Source organism: Sprattus sprattus, assembly GCF_963457725.1.
Source record: "Sprattus sprattus genome assembly, chromosome: 2".
Taxonomy (NCBI): domain Eukaryota; kingdom Metazoa; phylum Chordata; class Actinopteri; order Clupeiformes; family Clupeidae; genus Sprattus; species Sprattus sprattus.
Window position 1 is genome coordinate 46445356 of NC_137921.1, and position 24451 is coordinate 46469806.

The 24451-nt window shown below is 41.6% G+C and overlaps 1 protein-coding gene across 5 annotated transcripts; it reads right to left on the reverse strand.

Moving 5' to 3' along the window:
* Positions 1 to 3571: 3571 nt before the first annotated feature.
* On the reverse strand, positions 3572 to 19473 carry lrrc8db (leucine rich repeat containing 8 VRAC subunit Db). 5 transcript variants are annotated; one of them, XM_080832505.1, is made up of 2 exons: positions 19419 to 19473; positions 3572 to 8231 (listed from the first exon to the last, which is right to left on the reverse strand). In XM_080832505.1, exon 2 carries the CDS (start codon positions 8227 to 8229, stop codon positions 5713 to 5715), a length of 2517 nt encoding a protein of 838 aa, XP_080688631.1. In that variant the 5' UTR covers positions 8230 to 8231; positions 19419 to 19473; the 3' UTR covers positions 3572 to 5712. The 5 variants fall into 5 exon arrangements, with proteins under 5 accessions (XP_080688631.1, XP_080688629.1, XP_080688627.1 ...); XM_080832503.1 differs by lacking the exon at positions 19419 to 19473 and adding an exon at positions 19347 to 19395; XM_080832501.1 differs by lacking the exon at positions 19419 to 19473 and adding an exon at positions 16197 to 16326.
* Between the last annotated feature and the right edge of the window lie 4978 nt (positions 19474 to 24451).

Below are 24451 nucleotides of genomic sequence, written 5' to 3' on the forward strand. Positions count from 1 at the left end.
GCTCTGATGTTTCCTTAGAATGTATCAGTGCAAAAACAGAAATAATGTTACCAAGTGACTGGGCTGAAAATAAACCATGCACTTGCCCTTTCCCAGTTAAAATGTTTTGCCTGTCAATTGGTAACAATGGAATTCTTCTCCATCTCCACAGCCTGTCCAGAACATGCAATAATATATGCTCATCCAGTGGATTAAGGACCTACCGAAATGGGAAGTTTTACCCAACCACTATCAGCAGCAGCATCGCCACACCAACACCATTATTATCCTCATCCCCACCATTAGCACCGAGCCAAATAATAAGCTTACATCTCTGGCTCAGGTAAACATTACTTCTACTGTCATCAATGATTTAATATAAAATGAACTGCAACATGCTTGTACCTTATTGCTACAGTGTTTTTGATCCTTTTTAGATTCAAATAGGACCGAACACAACAAAAAACATCAGCCCAGTATACACGCATCAAGTGGGGTGAAGCTGCGACCACAAAGGACTTGATGTTGACTGTCTGTATAACTACAGTGTGAAGTAGGGTAATATTGGTGTGTCAGAAATAACAAAAGTATAATGGAGAGAGAGAAAAAGCCATAGTTGTCCAAAAATGTCACCTAAATAATATATATAAAAAATAAAACACAATCATAACTGAATCTGCTGATCCTTTTATAAGTATAAAATTATAAAGGTTATAAAAGGTTGACGGTTTCCAGACATGTCTGTGTCATGTCATGTGCCTCACTATATACTGTAATTATGCTCTTCTTACAGTGCATTGCATGAATTAAAACCTGGGATAACTTGTTTATATACAGTAATCCATTATGTATTCTTTCCTCTTGATTCTGTTTTACAGATTTCATTAGCAAAACATTTAAGGTGGACCCTGAGCTCATTAAACCTATTAAAATAAAAGCAATTGCATGATATGAAATGGGAAAGTGGGGGCTACATGTGTACTAAAAAGAAACCCAATGTATGCTACAATTAAATGATTTCGATAAGATAGTAGTTTAGTGTTGCACTTTCTCTCTCTTGCTCTGAACGAGGGTAAAATCATGTGACTGATTTCTGGTAACTGATCAAGTTTCTTGTTTTCACTTTTTAGAACACTCAGCAATGATGGATGTTACCAAACTGATTGTGTATTGACGGCCACTATCAAAGGCAAACTCAATGGAGGAAGATAGGGCTGGCAGTAGCAGCACCGCAGCAGGAACGTCAGCGGTATGCACACAGCCGCCAGGCACATTGCAACGCAGGCAGTAAGGGTTGCATTCTCAAAAGTCTCCACTGAAACCTGTTTTCAAATACAGTATGTGCATTCCCAGGCCCCGAAAAACACTGTTTTCATGTTGACAAGAATGCCAGAACGCAACAAGGTGATTTGTGACTGCATCTTTCTTGTCCAACCTTCTACAAGAAGAAGTTAAAGGAGCGATATGTAATGCTTACACTAACAGTTTAAAATCAGAGCTGCATTCCAAATTATAAATATTGGAGAGCGTTATCTCCCCCCTTTCCCCTCCGCCCAGACTCAAACCTCACACGGGTTGCCAGTTTGAGAACACTGAACCTACATGAACGAGCAGAAAATGAGAGAGTGAAGGTCCTGCATACTTGTCAAATTAACATGACTGAAATCTGTGAGGTCAGTGGTTGACATCTGTGAAAATCTGTGATCCCCACTGCCCACACATATCCACAACAGACAACACCTGTAAGCACATTGTTACATACAAACAGGTCTGGTTTGCCTCGATATAAGAAGTTTTTCAGTGATGCCGAATATTAAAACGTCGTATAGGCCTACTACCCTAAAACTGCAACACAGACATAGTGAGCTGCTCAAGTGTGAACATGGCAGTCTAACTCGCACTGCACAGTCTCCTGGACTTGTAATAAAAAAAAATTGGGAGTGAAAATCCATGTGATTCACTGTCACAAGTGAGACATGAGAAATGAGTCTCATGGATAAAGCAAGACTTTACAGGTATGGTCCTGGTCCAAGACGCAGAGTACAGAGAGGAAGATTGACAGAGAGATGAGACAGTATAAACGCTGGCTAAATTTGACCATATTTATTGATTGTCACAGAATTTAATAAACTTTTTTTAAAACGTGTATATAGTTTCTTTTAGAGGAGATAGTCATCAAGTAGCTAGGGATGGGTATGAATAATATTACTCAATTTCAATATCCGTTCAACATGTCATACTGGTTGTTGCAGAGATAAGAAACAGTTGTGGCCCGTTCTCTCCCCTTGTGTGACTGAATGCAGTTAAGTGTTAGTGTTTGTGGCATGACAGGGTTATGCCTTGATAGCCTTGATAACTCAGCTGCACACCAACCACAGAGTATAAATGTGAGTACTCAAATGTGGAAATGACTTAAAATGCCCATTCATCTAGTAGCCATTAGTAACGTTATCTCTGATGCTCCAGAGCATTTGCTTGCTACCATGGATGCAGCTGTTCCGGAACGGACATTTCAGTCGAGAACATACTGGCTGTAGCATTGTTGTCTGAGAAACCGTATTTCAACTTATCACCTTAGTCTCTAATGACATGTCATGGTCATTTTATCATTTATATGTATTACATATTGGTCCTTTAATTTGGCAAATTGTTCATTTTAATGTTAATTTGTTGTTTCAGAACCTTGGACTGCGCCATTCTTGTGGTTGTTCTTGTTTGGATGGTATGTTGGTTGTTCTTGTTTGGATGGTATTTTAGGCTGGCACTAGCACCAGTAGCTTTCATTTTGAGTACATTTGTTAACTTAAAACATTTTGTGGGATCAGCATAAATATTTTTTTTAAATCCACCTTTCCTCTTGTTATGACCTTTATCGTTCATTTTCCTTTTCATCCAAAATTACTTTCAAGAAGTGAAGAATTATACTTGAAATGCGAATTTGTTAAACTAACCTGCAATGACAGAAACCCTTTCAGCACATAGATGCGCTTGCTGGAGAAATGTATATCTTTGAGGAAGAGGGCGTACTTAATATTGGCTACAATGACAATGTCTACAAGCAAAACTGCTGCTACTTGCAGTGTGTAAATCTCAGAGATGACCTAATTTGACTTATTCCACCACTTGGCAAATGTGCACCCAATATCAGTCAAAGAAATACAACAGCATATCATTTATTGGCATTTATTTGAAACTATGCCAGTAATATATAATTTAAATAAACCACAGGATCATCCCAAACCTTCCAAGGACACGAATGTGAAAATGTGACACTGCTCTACTTTTGACAGTCATATGACATTCACTCATTGATGCTAGGTACTGTAATGTCATGGCAGTGATAAAATCACGCTACCATTATATGTCTTGGTATGTCTACTAGACACACTTCACAACAGGACTCAAAACAAACAGAATCCATTGCCCTTTAGTGTGTGAGCCTTATGCAGCCATACCAGCTTCTGCATGCAATGCAGGCTACAATATCTTTTGGAAGTTTGAACAGCAAAATTCATATCAGAATGTATTAGTTTGATGTTATAACATCTGCTTTTATTGATTTCATTCAGGTGTAAAACTGAAAGTTAGAACATTGGTTTAGAAATGAATTACTTTACATTATAAAAGAAAGTTAAAAAGAGGCAGCTTAGTTTAAAAAACATGGAGACATTAACTTAATAAAGGGGAGAAAAAAAAAACATAACAATATATGAAAATATGCACGTAAATAACAATTTACCAAATAACCTACCTAAAAGTAATCTTTGCAACATTCTTCCATAATATATTAAAACATTTTCCAAAAAATATGTATACCTTTTGTTTAAGCATTTCCCAAGGTCAGTTTAGTTTCTATCAGACCTGGTGAGGGGAGACGACGTATTTAACAAAATTAAATGCAATCACTAGGACCTTTGCAGCATTTAGAGGTGGCAGTGTGACAAAAACATCTATCTGTCTTTAAGCTATCTGTATTTTATGTTAAACACTGAGGTGAAAGATCCCTTGGTTATGGCTTCGCATGCAATACTTTTGAGTGAGTACCATTTTCTTCTGCTTTTCATCCAATGCGTTACTTTTTTAGGACAAAGTAGAGAGGCACCAATTTGTGCCAAGAGCTGTAGTAAAAGGGGGTGTGTGCTGGAAATGATTAAGAATGGTTCAATATAGTTGTTCCCTTAACTGTAACATTTTATGACATTGACACTGCTTCAAAGGACACCACATACATATTTTATCTACACCCATCCTATTTCTATACCTCCTATGGGTAGAGATTTGGAATACGTCTGTAGTAATTCTGAGACAGGAGGAGGACAAGATTGGGGAGAAGATGGATGATAAGGCCAAACATCTGTGTAGTTCAACTGTCAACTAAAAAACACACACTTTCCGTTACATGGCCTTTCAAAGCAGAGTTAACGACAACATGAGTATCATTATGCTGTTTAAAGTGTGGGTCATAATTTGAAACAGACTTAAGGGTGTCCTGTGAGTTTGGAGAATACGAAAGATGCCTAATTCATGTCTACTAACTGAGCTTGAATATCTATCATATAAAAGGAGTAAATATCAGGATAGCAAAGGTCCACATACACTGGGGCCCTGTAAGCAGCAAAGACCGTGCCATATTCATGTATCAGGAGAGAAGAAAGGGTGGGATCTCCTTTTTCACTTAGTACAATACATTATATACAAACATGTTCACATCAGTCATTGCTGCTTGAAGATTTCTGATGCTGTGCATTGGTCTTCCCTGGTTACATCTAAACTAAATTACGAGATACAATCAATAATTCCACCACAATAGGAACTTTGCGGACTGTAGCAAGGAGCTGAAAGAACAACATAGACATGATTGCTCAAAATGTTTGGTGGGATTCTTGGCATGTTTACCTTATGCGGTCATGCATAAGACATAAACTTGATTGGAACGAAAATGTTCAGAATATTAAAGAGTACCTCTAAATTGTTGCTACATGTTTATAAATCTGTAGTCGAGTATGGTCAAGTAATATGGCAGGAACGTTTTTTTTTTTTTTTTTATGGGAGTGATTATGAAAAAAAAAAGGCTGCAACAAGAAATAAATAGCAGAACAATGGGGAGTCCCTGGCACCTACTTGTACCTTTCTTTTTTTGTTTCATTTCCACGCTTACATTTCCATAATTGTTCTCTTAAACCACTGAGAAAAGGTACCAATGGTATGTCACTGTCCGACACGCTATTGCAAATGTATAACTTCCCAGTTATAGCAGCATTCTATCAGGGTTTACTCTAAAAGTTTAAAAACACCTACCTTTTCCTTAAGGTAAAATCAAATCAGCCCTGAGCTTAACTTCATACCATACAGATGACATGCTTTCATTGAAACCTGACCAGCAGTAAGAAAAACATTCATGTCTGCTGTGCCCCATGCCCTGCAGTCCATATTCCATTCCACATTGGTAACGTGACTAGAAACATGCATGTAGGGAGAGTAGTTGGCCATATACGTACTCATGCACTCAATCAACTCATCCACACAGCAGCACTCATAACCAAACAGCAAAATAGATCTTAGGTTCCTGAATAGGGATGTACCGATGCAGTACTGAGTATTGGTTGCAGATACCACTGCCAGCCGGAAATGCTGGAATGATGTAAGATCAGATCAATATGTTGATGCAAATTCATTGAGAGGAGTACTCGGACACAAGAATCAAATCTGTAATAAAGTGGTATTGGCGCATCCCTATTCCTGATTGACACTCTCTTTAACCTCCAGGGGAAGTGTGTCAAAGAGGTGATCTTCAATAATGAGGCCACTTTTCCGTAGCAAGTGGCACTGGCCAAGCTGGGCCGGTAGGCGGTCCAAACAGTTTCCCTTGAGCTCCAGGTGAGTCAACTGCATTAGCTGGCCCACTTTCTCCGGTAGGGTGGAAACGCAATTGTGACCTAGACACAAAGTCCTTAGCTTTGTGCACTTGAATAGCTGCTTGGGCACCACCTCCACTTTATTGCCTGTGATGGCAAAATGTTGGAGATTCTGTAGGAAGCCCACCTCTGGTGGAATTATCGTCACTGTGTTGTTGCTGACATCCAGGTACCTCAGCTTAAGCAGATTGAACAGAGAGGTGGGTAGGGCATCTAGCTTGTTGTGTGAGAGATAGAGTGACTCAAGGTTTTTAACATGGCTTATGGAGAGCGGAATGCTAATGATTTTGTTGTGCCATAGTTTGAGGCAAATCAGTCTCTTGAGGTGCTGAAAGCTAATGATCTCTTCGATGGTACGGATGTTGTTGGATTTCAAGTCCAGCTCTTGGAGGTTGGTCAAGCTAAAAATGGCATGGGGGATCCTTTCCAGTTCACAATTGTGCAATTCCAGCTCTGCCAGGTTTATCATCTTTTTCAGACTGTTTAGTACTAAAAGTTTTGTACCATCATTGTGCACCACCAGTTTGATGAGATGTGGGGATAGGTCTGTGATATTGGTTGGGATTTTCGTGAGGTTGCTTTTGAGATGCAAGATCTTCAGATGCCTCAGATCTCTGAGGGACTCCAAACCAATCATTTTGTTGTTCTCAGAGTTTAGGTTGCCCACCAGATAGAGTTCCCTCAAACTCTTCAGCAAGTACACCCAGGTCGGGATCTCAGCAACATCTGTGAACTTGACATGAAGGCACCGAAGGTGGTCGCGAAGGAAACTGAATGCTGTTTGCTCGACCTTTGCAGGACAATGGTAAAAGTGCAGCTCTTGGAGGTTTATCATCTGTGATACCTTCGCCGTGATCCTTGCTTCAGGGATCAGCTCCAACTTCAAGACCTCAAGGTCAGTGAGGTCAAAGACAGCATCAGGGACCCCTGAAAGCATGAAGAGGTGGAGCTCCAGCTTGTCTTGTGTGTTTCGAGTTACATGCTGTCGTAGTTTCTCAAACGTCCACTCGTGGTTAAGGCTTATCTCTCGCAACTTGTTCTCACTCACCTCTGAGAGAAAGACACCAAAACGCTTTGAGTACAGCTGGTCGTACTGGTCCACCATGTGCAGCAGAAAAGCAAAGTCATTCTTAACATCGGGTATATCACTAAAACTGCTCTCCTCCCTAACTTTTTCAAAGGAGTACTCTTTAAGAGGCCGTCGGAACAACCAGAAAAGAGTGTATATGCATACCATGCCATAGACACATATGAGGGAAATATAACTAACAAGCAGTTTCCTTAACATGAAAGCCATGTTATGAGTGCAGTGAAAACTTGCATAACCAGTCAAGTGTTTGATATCAGGTTTGCACACGTGATTAAAATTAATGGAGGCAACAAACGTCATTGTGTAGCAAATAATTAAAATAAATTTCAGTGTTTTGATGACTGTTTGGGCAACATACATCTTGTAGATCATGTCGCTGTCCTCCACGTGTGCTCGGAACTTCCTCACTTTCTCAAAAAGTGCCTTGGCCTGTTCTCCATCTTTCTTATCTAAAATGGTCATGCTGGGAAACTCGAAAACTGGCTTTTCAGCAGAGAACTTAACACCAGTTTTTGCAAGCATTGGTGTGGACTGATTTGGGCTTCCCTCTTCACTGCTCGTAGATACATGCTTTGGTAACGACGAGGCTCCAGTCAGTCTCTGCTTATTCTCCTCAGAGTCCTCACAGGCTGTCTCTGACAAAGCCTTGGTGGTCCAGGGTGACTCAAAACATTTTCCCAGAATCGAGACAAAGTGCTCAATTTTTGAGCTGGTCTTTGGATACTTGAACCAGAAGTTGCTGCTAACCATGAGCACAATAGTGTGAATGAGAGCTAGGTATGGGAAATATTTTGAATACCATGGGAGGGCAACATGGTAACACATCTGATTGATGAAAACATACTGCTGGAAGTCCAAGTTTGTTTTGACCCCTGTTGGCTGGGGCTGCCCAACAGCAGACGCGTGCATGAAATGGATTTGGTGGACAACGTTATCAGGTTGGTCCTTCGAGGCGAGAGGCGCAGCTCCCAAGGTTACTCTACTTGATCCTGCTCCCGTTCCTGATGCAGATCCCGTCCCCATCTGGTCTGTGAACTCATCAGGGCGTGGAGTGGATGGAGTATCGGACTCCAATTCAGGGAGGCATACTACTTGGTCTTTGGTTAACTGCATTGTTCCAGCAAAAATTGCCAACATCAGCATGACGATGCCAAGGTAATCCATAAATACGTCCCACCATGGTTTCAGGATTCGGTAGGTTGGCAGAATGTCATTGAGAGAGGCAACTTCTGTGAGGGTAAACATTCCTGCAAAAATAGAAAAAAAATGTAAGTAATATGATCAAAATATATGGGAATAATGCTCTGGATAAACAAGACCAAACTGGTTAGACATGTGCTCTTAGATAGACACAATGAAATATTTTCCTTCAATACATATGACTCCGTCATGATGTGAAACATCGAAATCACATAGAAACAGCTTCTTGCACCTTTTTTCTAAATCCTCGGAGGAAAGGGAGGAGACAGTGGCCTGTCTGTTCATTACACCACATGACACGTGTTCCATCTGAAGCTAGTTTGAATCAGTATTCACTTCCTGATTAAATTATCCATCACGGCCGGTACAAATATGACCACATGAAAACTGATATTGATCGGGACGTGAAATGAAGCCAAAGATAATGTTTTATGAAGTCTCCCATTTCCCTGGCCTCCCCTGTTTGCCATTTCCATGGACCAGTATCGACTGCCCCAGGTCATCTTTCATACTGCTGGGCCTAACCTAAAAGCACTACAGATGCAAACAACTCACTGAAAAATAAGTGACCTTCTCACTCTCTGAGAAATAAAATGTGAGCCAGAGAACCAAAGCTAATTCAACCAGTGTAAGAGGATGATTGGGTGGTGATGACACAATGTCCTGAGTAGGAGTGCATTCCTAGTATTACACTGAACACGTAGATGACCTGATAGGAAAAAAAACTAAAACAGACTAGGCTTTGTTTGTAAGAGGAATTTAAAAAAAAAAATCAAAGATCATGAGCGATAAAGTACAAGGATAACAAAATATTTAATTAATGTTCTGTTCTAGGTGAGAGGTGTAAAAGATACAGCTGAGAAATTGATGTTAGAGCAAAACGTGCCAGCCTGAATATGCAATTGCTACCATCAAATCTCAACAAATAAATAACTATCCAGACATGAGAATTCTTGGAAAGCTGTTTGTATGTTCTAAGAAGCCATTCCAGGAATCTCATCACATGCCTGAACTCATCCACCTGCTATTAAACACCTTGGAATCAACAGGGAGTGGTAAGTGAGTAATACACCACGATGATAATCAACCCTGTGCTTGCTACAGCTTCAACAGCCACATTCCTTTCCTTCATTTGAACAAGTTCTTTTAAGTCGTTGCTTTGTTCTTTCGCTTTGCTTATCCCGTTTTTCTCTCTCAAACCTCATCCCTGTGCTGAAAGGAAAGGCCATATTAGCTTTGATGTCAACATATCAACTGTAAAGGCCAGTCAAAGGGGGTTTATTTTAGACATGCCATTGGTCGCTCAGTTTGGAATGTCTGGTTCTACGACTGAGTAGTGTCAGAGATTATAATTATAGTGTGGAATTTAACAGTGAATTTTGACAGCACTATGAAGAAGAAAAAACAGTCAATGGAACACTGGAGACCGGAATGATCATTCCTCTGTCCAGGTAATGTTTTTTTAAACCTTAGCAGGGAAAAGGACAAATCAGTGGTTACTCTTCTGTAATTTAGCTCAATTAACTTAATTATAGATCCACTGAAAACATGTTTGGCCTACAATGCATACATGATACTCTACAGAACAAGCTGCAACTAAACCGGTTTTATCCCTCAGTAATGAATATTTACTCGGGCTAAATTTAACAGACTTTGTCAACCCAGGCAATCCAACCTATTTACTGGTCTGCAAAAGATTACACCATCAAATAATGTCATTCACTTCAGAGACAGAGAGAGGGAGGAGTAAATGAAGACAGAAGAGAGGTAGAGGATAATCAGTTAGTCTAGACCATATTTACATCAATAGCAAATGTTCTTCATGGTGTGCTTCTTCATGGTGGTCCTTATTCAGGCCATCTGTCTGACTGCTCATTAGTTAACCAAAACATCTGTTTCTGCGCCTCCTGGTCTGCAGAGCTCATCGCCTCTCTTTGGTCAACCAATATTACAATTTAAAGCCGTTTGAAAATGCTGTGCCATAAAAGCAATACAAATTAAACCTTGAAGTTTACTGCGCAACACAGTCAGAAGTTGAATCCAAGTCAATCAATGGACAAAGTCCAAGTCTGCTTGATCTTTGAAGCAGGGCTATTGTGTATGATACAAACAAGCGACAAAACAAGTCAGGTCCCAGAGAGATGTCCGAGTCTCATTATTTACCCAACACACTCATCTTTGTCTTGAATCTCTTGGCTTCATCAAATGCCTCTTTAGCCATAATAGGAAGACAAACAGATTGGAAAAATGATCAATCACTGTTTTGTGGCCAAGTTCCATCTTCTCTAAATGAACACTGATAAAAATTACATAAGGTTGCACTGTTACACAACGTCTTGCACGCGATTCATTTGGGAGTTTTACTATCCCCCATTTGAGGATCCAGACCTACCCCGAGAGACCTACCCTGCTCACTATGCATTTTTTTTAGCGTTACGTAAGGGTTGTGTGAGAAATCATGGTTGAATGCTGCTAATGAATGAACACTAATGAGGACATATTTGGAAAACAGGGGGAGGGGTGCTGGAAGATCATAAGGTGGCAAACTCGTAACTAAATTACCTATTGAGGCCACAAATATTCTGTTTCTACATCAGCAAACCGCCCCATGCGCCACACTCTGCTCAATGATTACTGTGCATTATTCTCCTGAAGCTTCTCTAGCATGAGCACTCATTAATATTTATGGTCTCTGCTCAGTGTCCTAGGCCATTCTCGGGGCCTATCTCTGTGAGAGTGGAGTGACCTATCAGCATTACTGTTTCGTAATGACTGACAGTGTGACGGGAAGACAAGCCGATAGGCAGACTGGGCAAAGAAAGAAAAAGAGCCAACAACACACGTTGAAAGCACTGTTACATCCACTACTCATTCGTGGTAAATCTTGCATCTATAAAACCACTCCAGACCGAGCCTAATGTGCTTGTGTCTGATTCTGCTTACTCCAGAGACTCAACTTTTTGAGCATCTACCATGCAGGGCCAGCCAGGGCATTTGAAAGTGAGACTCATTTTCATCAGGTCTTCATTAAGGTCTGATGCACTCAAAGCACATGCAGACGCATGAAGTGAACACTGCCGGATTAGTCATGTGAGGGCTCATGCCATTTTTCCCAGACTGGGGGTTTGTTAACGACGGCAGCAAAACACCCAGTGATTCTGAAGAACCTATGTGTAAGAATGTGCAAGGTTGTGTGTGTCTGTATGCTGGTGTGCACTCATTTAAACAGTTTATTACACTGGGGGAGTATTCATACACAATCTCCCTTTCCATTTGAGATGTGTAGCCACAACTTCATATGGAAATCATTAACATGCCGAAGGAAAGTGTTGCCACTGACTGCCAATGGTTCACACACAACACACAACACACTCTTACACTGTTGCACGGTCTCACATGTTGAATTCAGGCATGAAAACGGGTAAGGGGTGAAAAAGGTGAGGAGGATATTACCCCTCTGGGGGGGTCCGGGGGCGTGCCCCCCCTGTAAGTAAAATTTAAATATTCCATATTTTAAAGCGTCAATCTGATGAAGTTTGAGATGCTTTTTTTCCAACCTGGGGAGAGCTGGAGAAACTTAGCTTCAGCCATGAGTCAAAAAATATTTTGGCCTCCTTACTTAGTATTATGCAAGCCATTTCATGCCAGCCTGTCACTGGGTCTATCATTTACAGTATATGAGGCACAATGTGGTAAGGGCACCACAAATGGCTTAATGCATAGCCCCCACGAGAGATGCCGTAACTTAACTTGTCTACTCTTCCATCATGATTGACAGCCAATACAATGTTATGTAATTCAGATTTCAATACATTTTATTGGCGAGGCCCTTCGCGTTAATATTTCCATGCACTAGCATCATCCAGTTATTCAACATAATAAATCAGCGGCGAAAAAAACAATACAATCATATATTCTTTAGAAGTACTAAATGATGCAAAATGTAAGGATCTCTTTTCATTCATGGAATTCTTGTCAAGAAGCTCCTATTAAAGTATCCATCTATCTACTTCCAGTGGCACTTGCTCTTGACTGCTTTGCCTCATAGCTTGGCGACTTGGCCTTTTTGAGCAGAGCATCACTGAAGCCTTCCATGTGACAAGAGTCCCCTTTTCAGCCATGCTCACCTTTCTTGTCACCAAAGTGCTTATCATGTCAGTGCTCAGGGTTGCACTGTATTGGGTCTTGTTTATGGTAACGAGACTGAAAATGGTCATCTGACGTCATGATTTGTTTTATACCTGCAAGGCTTGTAAGTTGACTGGCTGAAATAGTAGGAATTATTTGCTACGTTAACAGTCTGTAGTCAAACACCTTTGCAATGGTCACTTTGCCCCAACAGAGCGATTCAAAGTTAGAACAGGGAGTCTCCGTGGCGTTTGAGTTAATGTAGCTAAATTATCTTACTCCATCAGTTATTCACACCGTAGCCGTCTCGTAACCAGGCTAATCACATCATTGCTAACTTTTTCATACTTGTATCTGAAGGTTATGCCCCTTGAAATGAATCATCCCGTTAAGTTACCGAACACATGTTTTAACGTTTTATATGGTAACATTACGGTCACACAAAAAAAATGCGTCCAGCAGGGATTCCAAAATTGTCCGGGATTTTGCCTTGTCGGATATTATTGTTTCTCTGGGTCTTTCACAAATGAGTTATTACGTCTTTACACGTTTTGGAAAGGGTATCACTTACGTTCCACCTTCTTGCGCGAGCTCTGTCATTGGTCAAACTTTCCCAGTGTTGACAGATATAATTCATTATCCTCCAAATACGATCATTTTGAGCCTTTGATATGATACGCAATTTACAATCTGGCAACACTGAGGACCTTGCCGCCGCCAGCACTAGTTCAGTACAAATGTACATGTCATCTGAATATGAAAAATATGTCCAACCCCCCCCCCCCCCCCCAACAAAAACAAAACTCATCGAATCTACACGATTCACGTAGGTCACCTATTTTGTTTTCAAAACGGCGAATTTCGCTGAAAGGTGAGTGATTCTCATGCCTGTGAATTGTATGTGTATTGGGGGTGGGTCATTAGCATTGAGCTCTCATTAGAATGATGAGGCTCAAACAAGGGCTTAAACCCACAAATTCAACATGACAATAGATGCTACAGAACTGCAATGACCCCTCTGTCACACTCCTACTGACCCTCTGATGCATCGTAGATTTCCACAGCTTACTCAAGCGGGTAACTCAAGTGTCTATCACAGTGATTACAATCTACATACCTAAACTAGCCTAGGGCAGATGGACTTTACTTCAGAGTCAGGTTCTTCCATGTTTTTAGAGTCAGTTCCCCCCCATGCACCCAGAATCTCCTCCCAGGGCTGCCTTGAGCTAGGATTACAGGTCCAGTGGGTTATAAAGTGTTTTTGTAGCCTTTTCCAAACACCACGCTAAAAAATAACACTAATAAAACCAACCAAAAACTTAGCATAGATCCTGAAGTAAAGAGGGCAAAATAAGCATACCAATATGTGTACCCTTCTGAGGAGTTTCAGTTGAAATCGTATGTAATTGTTAGAGGTGAAAAAAAATTGATTAACAATATTTTCTGCCACAATATTATATCGATACAGCAGCACCAAGTATTGCGATATTCATCTATTTTATATAATGATTTTAATTTCATTTTGGTACATACGTCAACCCCGATACCATTGCTTTTGTCCACCAGATGGCGATTATTTGTAATAATATACAGAAGAAATAAATCGCAGTGTATTACAGAATCAAATCGCAACGCTGTACCATCAGGTGTAAAGATTCGCAATAATATTGTATCGTAGCCCAAATATTGTGATAGTTTCGTATCATTGTCGCGTATATGTTAAATCTGAAGATGATGTAGCAGTACACTGTAGTGTAAAGAATTTATACACACACAAAGACTGGATTCAGACAACCATGTATCATGTCCATTACTGTACACCAGGGACAAATCTGGAAAAATGGACCCCACCCAGTTTGTTGGGTTCAGAAATGAATTTATAGTCACACTGATAGTACAATACCAATAATATCCTAAACCAATTGCATTCATGGGTAACCTCATTCAACCTCAATCTGTTTTGCTTTTTACAAAGTAGGTCACAAGCGGAAGAGCAATGCAAAAAGCACTGTCATTTGTCAGTGCTCAAACAACAGGACTTAACTGGCATTGCAAGTAACCAATGAGAGTTCTGTGTGCACTCAGGCAGATTTCATTGACACTGGGACTACCATATGTCTCTCAATAGTTGTTGGGCAGTTCATGACATTCGATCGCATTGGTCATATCTGCCATAAGAAATCCCCATTGAATGCCAAACAGCAATCTAAAATATTATTGTTAACAAGGAAGGATTCACAGTAGACTCAAATGTAGAGGCTTTAATTTAGCTTGTCTAACGCAAAACCTTAAATAGTATGTCAGCAAGTGCATTTACTCAATTAGTGGTATTCTAATGATCTTCAGATGGCATGACAGTGGCCACCTATGGAGGTGGGGGGAAACTGCAGAACGATAACCGAATATTCACATGCAAAACAAATGAAATATTTCATACCAGCTTTCATCCTCCTATTTTGAATTACTCAGCCACTGTTTAGGCTACCTGTGTGTCAAAGTAAATAGATGGCAATGTGTCATCTAACAAAAGGTGAACATATCTACCATACAGTAGGCCTAAACTTTTCTTAGTACAGGCTACTACTTCTGTAGAGGCAAAACACTATGATTCCACACATACACACCACTTCACTGACATCTGTTGAAATGTGACGACACAGGGTTTGAACAATAGAATTCTCTGTCAGATGTTAAGAACTGGGCCGCAGTAACCAAGTTTCACTGTAGCCTACTGCGACCACCTGCGTTTCAAAGTGTGGAAGCCATGTCGCAAATAGCCCAACTAGTTACTGTGCAGCATTGACGTCCAACGTGAAGACTACATGGCAATCGCACAAAATCAGCAGCAACCATATCTCAGCTCAGCAGCTGTACAACCCAATATTATTGCCCACCTATCCGAGTCCAAATCACAACAAAAATGCTCGCACAATATTCTCGCAATTCTGTTATATGAAACAGCATAGCCTACTTACTGTGTTGTTATGCCGGCATCTACATAGACATCATGAACTGCTACCACCATCCACACCGTATAACGGTACAGAATACGGTTTGGTACATGGAGGTTGACATGAAATATCTAGCAGCCGTTGAGCTTAGCTATGTGGACATCACTGTTAACATACGTTATCTTCAAGATCCACTCCGCGATTTGGGAGCCGTCAATTGTGGTCCGTGTTTCAGGCTGCTACGGTAGACCGCATCAGCGCCATTGTGGTACAGCGCCGTGTTTACAGTACGCGTGAAAGCAAGTAGGATTGAGCCGTTGTGACACAGCATTTCTATGGGCCGGTTCTAACATCAGTAGACTGTCAGCTGTTAATTAAAACCTCATCCACAACGTTCGCGTGCTTCTTCGGTCAAACGCAATTTTGCGTACGCTATTCATATACGCTATTGTGCTTCCAAGTTTTCCGTCACTGTAGTTGGTGACCAAACTATGAATTATTTGTAGATGTTTCAGCTGTTCAATAAAATCTCACCCACACCGTTTGCGTGCTTCTTTGGTCAAAAGAAATTCGGCGAGTGCTATTAAGCCAACATCCGCCTTCGTGTCTCCAAGTTTCCCTCCTCTGCAGTAGGTGAGCCAAATGGAAATATTTTCTAGATTTTTCATGTACCCAAGACTAAACAAATATATCGCAGTGTTGCGTTATCTATCATTTGGACGGTTGATTGTCGTCTTGATGTACGTCGTAAGACTAACCATCTCTTGTCCCATTTTTAGCGAGACATGCTGCCCGCTGTTATACAGTGCTGTGCGCCCGGTACAGCTAACCAGTCTGCACCAGTTTTCCTAACAATTTGCCAGCTGCGCCTCGTTCATAGACTGCATGTGATGGACATGAAATATAATGGGAAATGTATTAAAATCAACATACCTCAATCTAGAATGGTCATTTTCCAGACAAATTCATCAGAGTGGTCATCGTCTTTGTTTTTTCTTAATCCGAGTGAAGTATCCGAAGCTACAGTTTATTACAGTTTATTGTAGGGAACAGGAAGTGGCAGAGGGCGGTACTGAAGTTTCTTAAAAGTGTGAGGCGCGTTTGTACCTGCCGGATAGAGGCGGTCAGTGAGGAAACTGGTCGGTAGGTTACATTGCATGACAGTTTGGTTGTTCATCGCCGTAAGAAAGTCAGACGACCTATTAATGTATCAACGAATGAACTTTGCCCCTTTCTTATATAGTTAAGATGGAAACAGTCACATGTTCATAAGCTAACGACCAAGTTAGCAGTTGATGTTAACCTACTTTAGCCAAGAACTGTAGCCTATGACAATACAGCAAATAATAATGCTACCCCTTAATGTAGGCTATTTTATGCTATACAAGTGTAGACGTGTAGTTTTAGAGTTACAGAGCGCACACCATAACCATTCAGCAAACAACATCGTCTTTGTCCTTTGGTCTTCCTTCATAATAGATGTAAACTGACAACCCCCTACAATATAAGGCATAATCTGTTACAGATTTGGATAGGTAACACTAACTAACGTAGCATACACTGTAACATTGACGAGCTCACTTACACATGATCAGAAGGCCATGTCAAGCGGCCACTGTGCCACTGTTGATCACATCAACACGGGGATATGCCGGCTGGGAAATGTTCGAGAGGCAATGTAGACTACGGTAGATTATCATTAGTATACAGACCTTCACTTTACTGGGGTCCTATCCATCAGCATTTATCAGATAGAATACGTCCTCTTGGTATATGCCATGCTTTTCCTAGAGCACATGTAACATGGAGTCCAAACATATGGCAGCAAATAAGAAGATTAAAGCTTTTGCCTTGCTTGTCCTTCTGGGACACCATACTGTGATATGGATAGAGGCTGCAGGAAGCCCACATCTTCCCTAAAGGAATATGGACCAGAAGGTAATATTGATGAGCATCAAATGTGAGAGGTCAGTCTCCTAGCTTATGCAATGTGGATAATGTAGATATTTTATAATATGACTACAATGTGAGTGACTTCTGGCATGAGGTAGATAGGTGAATGAGTTACCTATTTGTTCAAGTTCAGGGTAATCACACATCCCAAAGCAATGTGTGAGGCATTAGTTTTTCACAGTCCACATTACCCCCAGCCCCGTCATACAACCCCCATACAATTTCACTGTAAGCACGATTAATCAAGAAGTGGAAGTTTGACGCAAATTTGTATTGCCTGAACAGAGATGAGATGGTGGTGCAATGAACAAATGCCTCAGGCACATAGTTTGTGGCCAACCTCGCTGTCACTGTGAAAAACACAAAGAACAGCACAGACCCCCATTTCACCCCATCCCTAACACACAGACACATGCACACACACAATTTCTTCAGCTGAAGGGGGTTGAGAGAAACATACTCTGACAAGGTGAATCCTACTTTCCACCTCCAAATGTGTGCTATTGGCTGAGGCTGTGGCATACACAAGGAGATTTTCTTGGCATTTGAGCGCAGCCTCTGTCTGCTTGTGGAGAGAGCAGGCAGGTTCCAGCCAGTTCAGACTAGATGAGATACAGCCAGGCCCCGGTTTTGGTTCAACCCCAGAGGGAAATGAAAATTCAAGATGTGAGGGTTTTTTTTTTTTAAATGCGGGAACATTAGAGGGAAGTCCATGTGTGCAATGGCGTGAAGGAGTTTGCTCTGGGCGTGGTTAAGCTCATTAATAATGGTTGATGAATGTGTGTTACGGACACGGTTTTCCCTATCTGTATTAGACACCATTGCGGTATTCTGTAGACACAAAGCTGGACAAGCAAAGCAAGGCCATAAGCTTACCTGGATCACTTAACTGTATCCATAACAAAAACACAGGAGTAGCAACCTGCTTTCTTTTGATACATTTCACTAATACATAGATCCATATGAGAATGCACCTTAATAATAATAATAAAAAATAACACCTTGCTAAAGCTACATTATTACTATGTTAAAAAAATAGACTAATCTAATATAGACACAGTAATATTTATGGATACATGATTGCAGCATAATTATAGGGTAAGGTCCATACAGTTACTTTACTTTGTGAAGTGTTTTCACAGAGCAGTTAGGTGGGCTCTTTTCTCTGTTTTTTCAAAGGCCATCTGAAATCTATCCAGATTTTAACCACCATTTGCTGTACCTCTTTTTTTCACAACCAACCCCCAACAACCAGTCATCAGAGTGGACTTTGGGGTATGATCACCCACCCCCCCAAAGACACTCCCCTATCAATTTCTCAGTCCTTCTATTGGCCATCTGGCTGGGGTGGGATAAGGCTGGTTTGATCCTCTGGTTAAGATGAGATAAGGCTAGTAAGGGAGGAAGTCAACTCAGACGCAGTTGTCCCGCCCACAAAGTGTGGCGAACTCTCTTCTGCATGTTGCAATCTAAACTGACAACATTGAATGAATCTGTTCTGTACCGCTTTGACTGGCTGCCTATCATGTCAGTCACAGGAGTGTGAACACACTTCCGGGCCACATTACAAAACTAGAAAACCACAAACTGTTGCGTTTGCTTGCTATATAGAGGCCCCTGGTTGCCTGTGGTTGGTTGCTTTGCATAAGAGTTTCCTTCTTGTCATAGTGAAGGTGCCTCTCCAGCAACTTACGTTAAAATAAGCAACCTGACCTTTGGTCCAAGCCAAAGGTCTTTCTGTGAAACTAGAGAAGGAGATGTTTCAACAACTGCTCGCCAAAATGTCCCATGTAGTGCAGACTTTAAAATCAAATAGACACCCATTTTGTTCTGATGGTGTCATGAAGAGGCCGGATTTTAACAATGCATTGCATCACTCATTCATAAACTTGTTATAAAAATAGCTTCTGCCAGCAAAAGGTAATTAAATGTTAACAAAAGAAAATAACTTAATTTGGTTGGACCCACATTACAGAGGGAGTATTAAAAGCAGGGCTGAGAGGCCCTAGAGCAAAGCAGTTGAACAGGATGTACTGTTTTTATCCACTAGGAAATCACTTTTGAAACACCTCTGGCTCCTAAATAAAAGAAAGACAGTAATTTAGCCCAGTCTATCACTGTGTTACTCACTCCATCATCAGACCCAATTTGGAAGCAAAGAGTCTCATTTGTGCCGCTGTAATCCACCAGCGGTACACTCACCACAGCCACATCAGTGTGTTTTCCAGCTTGACGGATGGCTCATAACCGCTGTGTGTTGTCCACTGAGTTGTGCTTAAATGCACATTTCCCCCTCCAGGGAGGGTCGATTCTTCAAGATCAAATGGACCGTCTCCAAGAGCCATCTGCATGTTGTGCTGTTTTCGAAGGGGGCTGGGCTGGGCTGGGCTGTCGGCCACAGTGCTTTCCAAGCTGTTGGATGATAAATAATGCACAGGCCTTGAGTCCTTCACCTTGTACACCCTCCTCCCAGGCTGGAAGAGACAGCAGTGGGGGGAGCAAGATAGAGACACTGAGAGAACTCTGAAGGTTTGTACAAGGGCAGTGCCCTTGAGACTGAAGGAAATTTGCGAAGGGAGGTTGTATTTGTTTGAAAGTGGTTTATGGCATTTATCTAGTTCTTAAGTAGCAGACAGACAGTGTTTCTTATTAAAATCTCTTAATTGATGCCTGGCCTTGAGATGTAGTGAAAAACATTTTACAATCATTATAAAGCCTTCAAAACTAGGTCACATAGAATATTGACTTGGGCAATGTGGGGTTTGACCATTTGTGTCACCATAGCTCATTCTTAGAACTTTGTTTCACTGCTTTTACTTTTTGTTTTTGCAAGGATGTTTATCATCTCTAAAAAGGGACCAGCAAGCTCTTCTATAGAATCAAGTATACTGTGTGCTCACTCAAACTTGATGATATCCACATCGTAGTTTTCTCACCCTGACCAACAAGATCACAATTTAGCTGCACTGATTTATGCAGTGATTGTTCATGAGCTAGAATGAACTTTGATGACACTGCAGTTTCTATTGAGCACAGGAGACCAGCCAAGCAATTAAGAATGCATACAGAATCCCTGAAAGAAATGAATACATAAACTCTTTTTGGCCAGACAACAGCCATGAAACTCTATAATAGGCTATAATGTCATGGTGACTGAAGCAGGCTGTTTTCCTGATACACAGTTGACCTGTTACATCATTTGAATGAGTGGCAGCAGGTGGTGAGCTGGCCAAAGCAGTGTGAGGGGAGGGTGGAGGGGGAAGTGTCTAGAGGTGATTTGATTACCAGTTTACTAACCTAAAAAGCTATTCTTTTAAATAATGTGGAACATGTATTATTATTGTGTTGACTCTTGTCTAATTTTTGTTTGCTAATTGTCAGGGTCCAAACCTGGTCAGTGTGTAGGTTTACTGGGATAATCCTCAGGCTAAGTGGACCCTGCTTCTGGCTGGTCACATAAGTAGTACGATCGTCATAGCTAATTTTTCTATTTTGGAAAGGGGTGAGGATAGAGCGGGAAAGAAACAACCATACAGTAGTTTCCTTCACAGGTCTCTCCTTTGCCTCTCTATCCCTCTATCTCTATCTTACTCTACCCAAAGATGCCCCACTGAACCCCTGAGAGGTAAGAGATGACAGCGTCCTGTTGGCAGTGATGCCTCCTGTTTCAAACCGACAACCCTGTCTTTCATCTGCCAAACCTGACCTGCTGCTACCGACAGCCTTCCTTCTCCTCTCCCTTCACTTTGTGCTCTTACCACATCTTATCACCTTATCTCTGGCATCTTCAACATCTCCTCCATCACACACACACACACACACACACACACACACACAACATTGAGAGCGGCAAATGGGGGAGGGGAGGGTAAGCAGCTTTTCTGGGATCTTTGTAGTGACACTCACTCTGGCACAGGAGTGAAGATCTGTAAAGGCCTGTGGACAAGTGAATGAGAGCTGAAAGACACTTGACATCAGAGTTACCAGAGATGAGGCCCTGCAGGCCTGGCACCAGCAGCTGCCAATCATTACCTCAGCTCTAGGAGAGCAGAGACGGGTCTCTCACACACCTCAGTCGAGCCGTGTCTGGTGCTCTTAAAAACACCCCTGAGGCCAAAGCCTTAAATGTTCAGGTATATGGAACAGGTTTGATATTATACTGATGTAAACATCCAGATGATCTTATTGTGATAATTTAAACAATAATTTAAGTCATATTTATAAATCAGTTTTACAGAAAGCCTTTGTGCTTTGCAATGAATGAATGACCTTTGTCTTCTACACACACTGATACTGATGTCGGGAAGATTACAGAAAACTACCATACCAAACTATAGTACCAGCAGCACAATTCAATATTTTGTTGGGTAATTACTATATTGTCAGTCAGTGTCATGGAATGGCATGTAACTGGCAGTGCACAGTGTAAAAACAAGATGTTCCAGTTGCAGAAATGTTACATCTCATGTATGGTTAAGGGTGAAGGCATGTCATAAGGCTGCCCAATACTGCCCCCTAGGCTCCTCAGTGAGGTTTGGAGGAGGTCATGGGCACTTGTATACACTAAGCACACTATCCATTTTTTCCCCCACAGATCATTGTCTTCAGAATGGAGTTAATGTTATTATATTGTAAGATTATTGAAAATTGTTGATAATTGTTATTGAACAGCTAAACAGCCAAAAGAAATATTACTTGCAGTATACAGATGCTTATTTGACAGGCACATTTTGTTTGGTTCCACTAGTCTCTCAGTAACACAACACTGACGTCATCTTGGCTAAATGGTGTGGTGGCGTAGCACTTGTGGTTAGTCACACTCCCTGCGTGTGTACCCAGCGCCACCACAACAGAGCCATGGCTGTACCCAGCTACCTCTATTTTAAGTTTAAACTTGTAACAGCTCAATCCACACTCTTCTCCCCAGCTGTCAGACACCATTATACAGGATTGGCAGACAGAGTGCAAAGAGCAGTCTAATCTTCACACCAAAGAACACCTGTCACTTATTGCATGCTGACACACTGGGGCTTTCATTACTTTCTCATATAGTACAAACTTTATAACAAGCAAGCATGGAGTGGTGGTACCCATTGACAGTGTCAGATCTCGGTATGAGCGCCATGGGCAGGCGCCCAGGGCAGCACCAGAAGATTTGGAATGGTCCCATTTGCATCATCAGTTTTCTATCATTCATTTACACGTCACGTCAATGATATCATGTAATGGCGTGTGCCAGTTAACCTTGTCAGAGTGGGCACCCTGATTCTAGTTTGTGAGGTAGGCCGGCTACTGTGAGGTAGGCCGCGGAAGGTCTTGCAAGTAGGGGGAGTGGGGGAATCTATCAAATAGCGCACCTTTAACTATCAAAAAAAATCAGTCACACTATAAAAGGCTAGCAAATTAACCGAAATTCATTCATAATACTGTGAATTCCTTGTGGCAAGCTAGTTAGGAAGAATGAACAGTGAGACAAAGACCTCAGTTTAAAAAGCAGCACCCATGCCCCATACACTGCATGACCCCAGGATGTTGCCAGCGAACGGCCAACAGTGGTGGACAGCAGGTGCTCTCCCGTTGCGGCACTCCTGGTCTCTGAGGAACGATGGGGATGCTGTATCCAGGAACCATCAGGGCAGGTCAGGAAATTTCCATCTCAAGCAGGCTCCATCTACTGCCAGGTCTGGCCCTCCAAGCAACAGTGGGTGTGTCCAATGGCCTGCTCCAGTTCCTGGATTGCTCTCTTCATTCTTTGGCGGGATGCTCATCCCACTTCTGACACCAGTGTGACGAGCTAGCCAGGAAGAATGTGCAGCGAGACAGAGACACACACTATGTCTGTCAGCAGGGGCACTGGGGGCGGGGAGAGTTGGCCCAGGGCACCATACAAGCTAGAACCTCCACTACCCAGTGAGTTGAACAAAAGGGGGCTCATTGATTCGTGAATACCCTTCTGATGTTGTAGCCTACCACAGAGTGGGGGCCTTATGGGTGAAAGGCCACACACTAATTCCAGTTTGCAGGATGACTCACCACCCTTCTGACTGAAGGGTAAGACGAGATGGGAGAAATTACATTTAGAAAGGGGGGGGGGCTGTGCACACAATGAACAACAATGATAGTGAGCAACCTTTACAAGGTAAGACAAATTATTAAAAAGAAGCATAACAATATTTATTTTTCAAAGATTAAGACCTGTCATAAAGTAATGTATCCTTCCTGGATGAGTGCTCTGCAATGCCCTTAGCAAACAATACAGCACAACAGCTGGTGTGCATATACTGTAGCTATCCCCTTTGTGTCACAATGGTCACAGTGGTATTCGTCATGGCAAGTGAGTTGTCTGACATTAATGAATAGACATCACTCTTTATGACTGGAATGGGCCACTGGCATGCCATAAGGTTGTGTCAGTCAAAGCAGTGTCAGGCGTGGGGGTCATTCTTCCCCACTTTAGGTGTAACCTTGCTGTTATATTGTCAGCTGGTGTTTGGAAAAGAAAAACGCAAGTACCCATTCTCTATTTTAGGCATTTTATGACTCAAAATACCACCCAGGCCATAAACGAGAGTTATGTCCATCATTAATTGCTTGTCTTACACTTCCTGGCGAAATAGCAGATACTGAGTATTCACAGATGTGCATTAACTGCATGTATAGTATGTTGTGGACATGTAATTAATGACAGCATTCGTTAAGATTGCATACATTACCCTTGCTAATTTCTTAGTGAATAAAATAGCACACCAGTAAGCAGAATGGAAGAGACAAAATGTGAGGAACATGAAGTGATGCTTCTCCACCCTTGATCTTTACCGTATGCTGCTACCCAAAAAAGGGCTGTTAACAATGTTTCACTTCCCCTGAATGGTATGGACCTTTCAGGAAATCCTGTGAGCAGAGAAGCTTTTATTAAACCTTATGCAAGTTCGCACCTCATCCCACACGCCAACTCTATGGTTTGTGACATGATAGGACAGTCATACCAAGAAGCATTTTCACATTAGACTTATCATTTTGAGTCTACATGGGCTGGGTCTTATGACTCTTACTTGAAAAGGGTACATTTGTGAAAATAATGTGAAGGGAGTGCAATCAGCTAGGCTATTAAAGTCCATTTAAATCTCGAAAATAGGCCCTGAGATAATTCATTTTCCTCAGTTGACAAGATGTTCAAAGCCCTCACCATCCACATTTAATTATGCTGACATGCGCAAATACATTTGCACTAAATT

Bases quoted from the DNA above. Each gene is read 5' to 3' on its own strand.
- lrrc8db (XM_080832505.1), bottom strand. From the start codon at position 8,229: ATGTTTACCCTCACAGAAGTTGCCTCTCTCAATGACATTCTGCCAACC.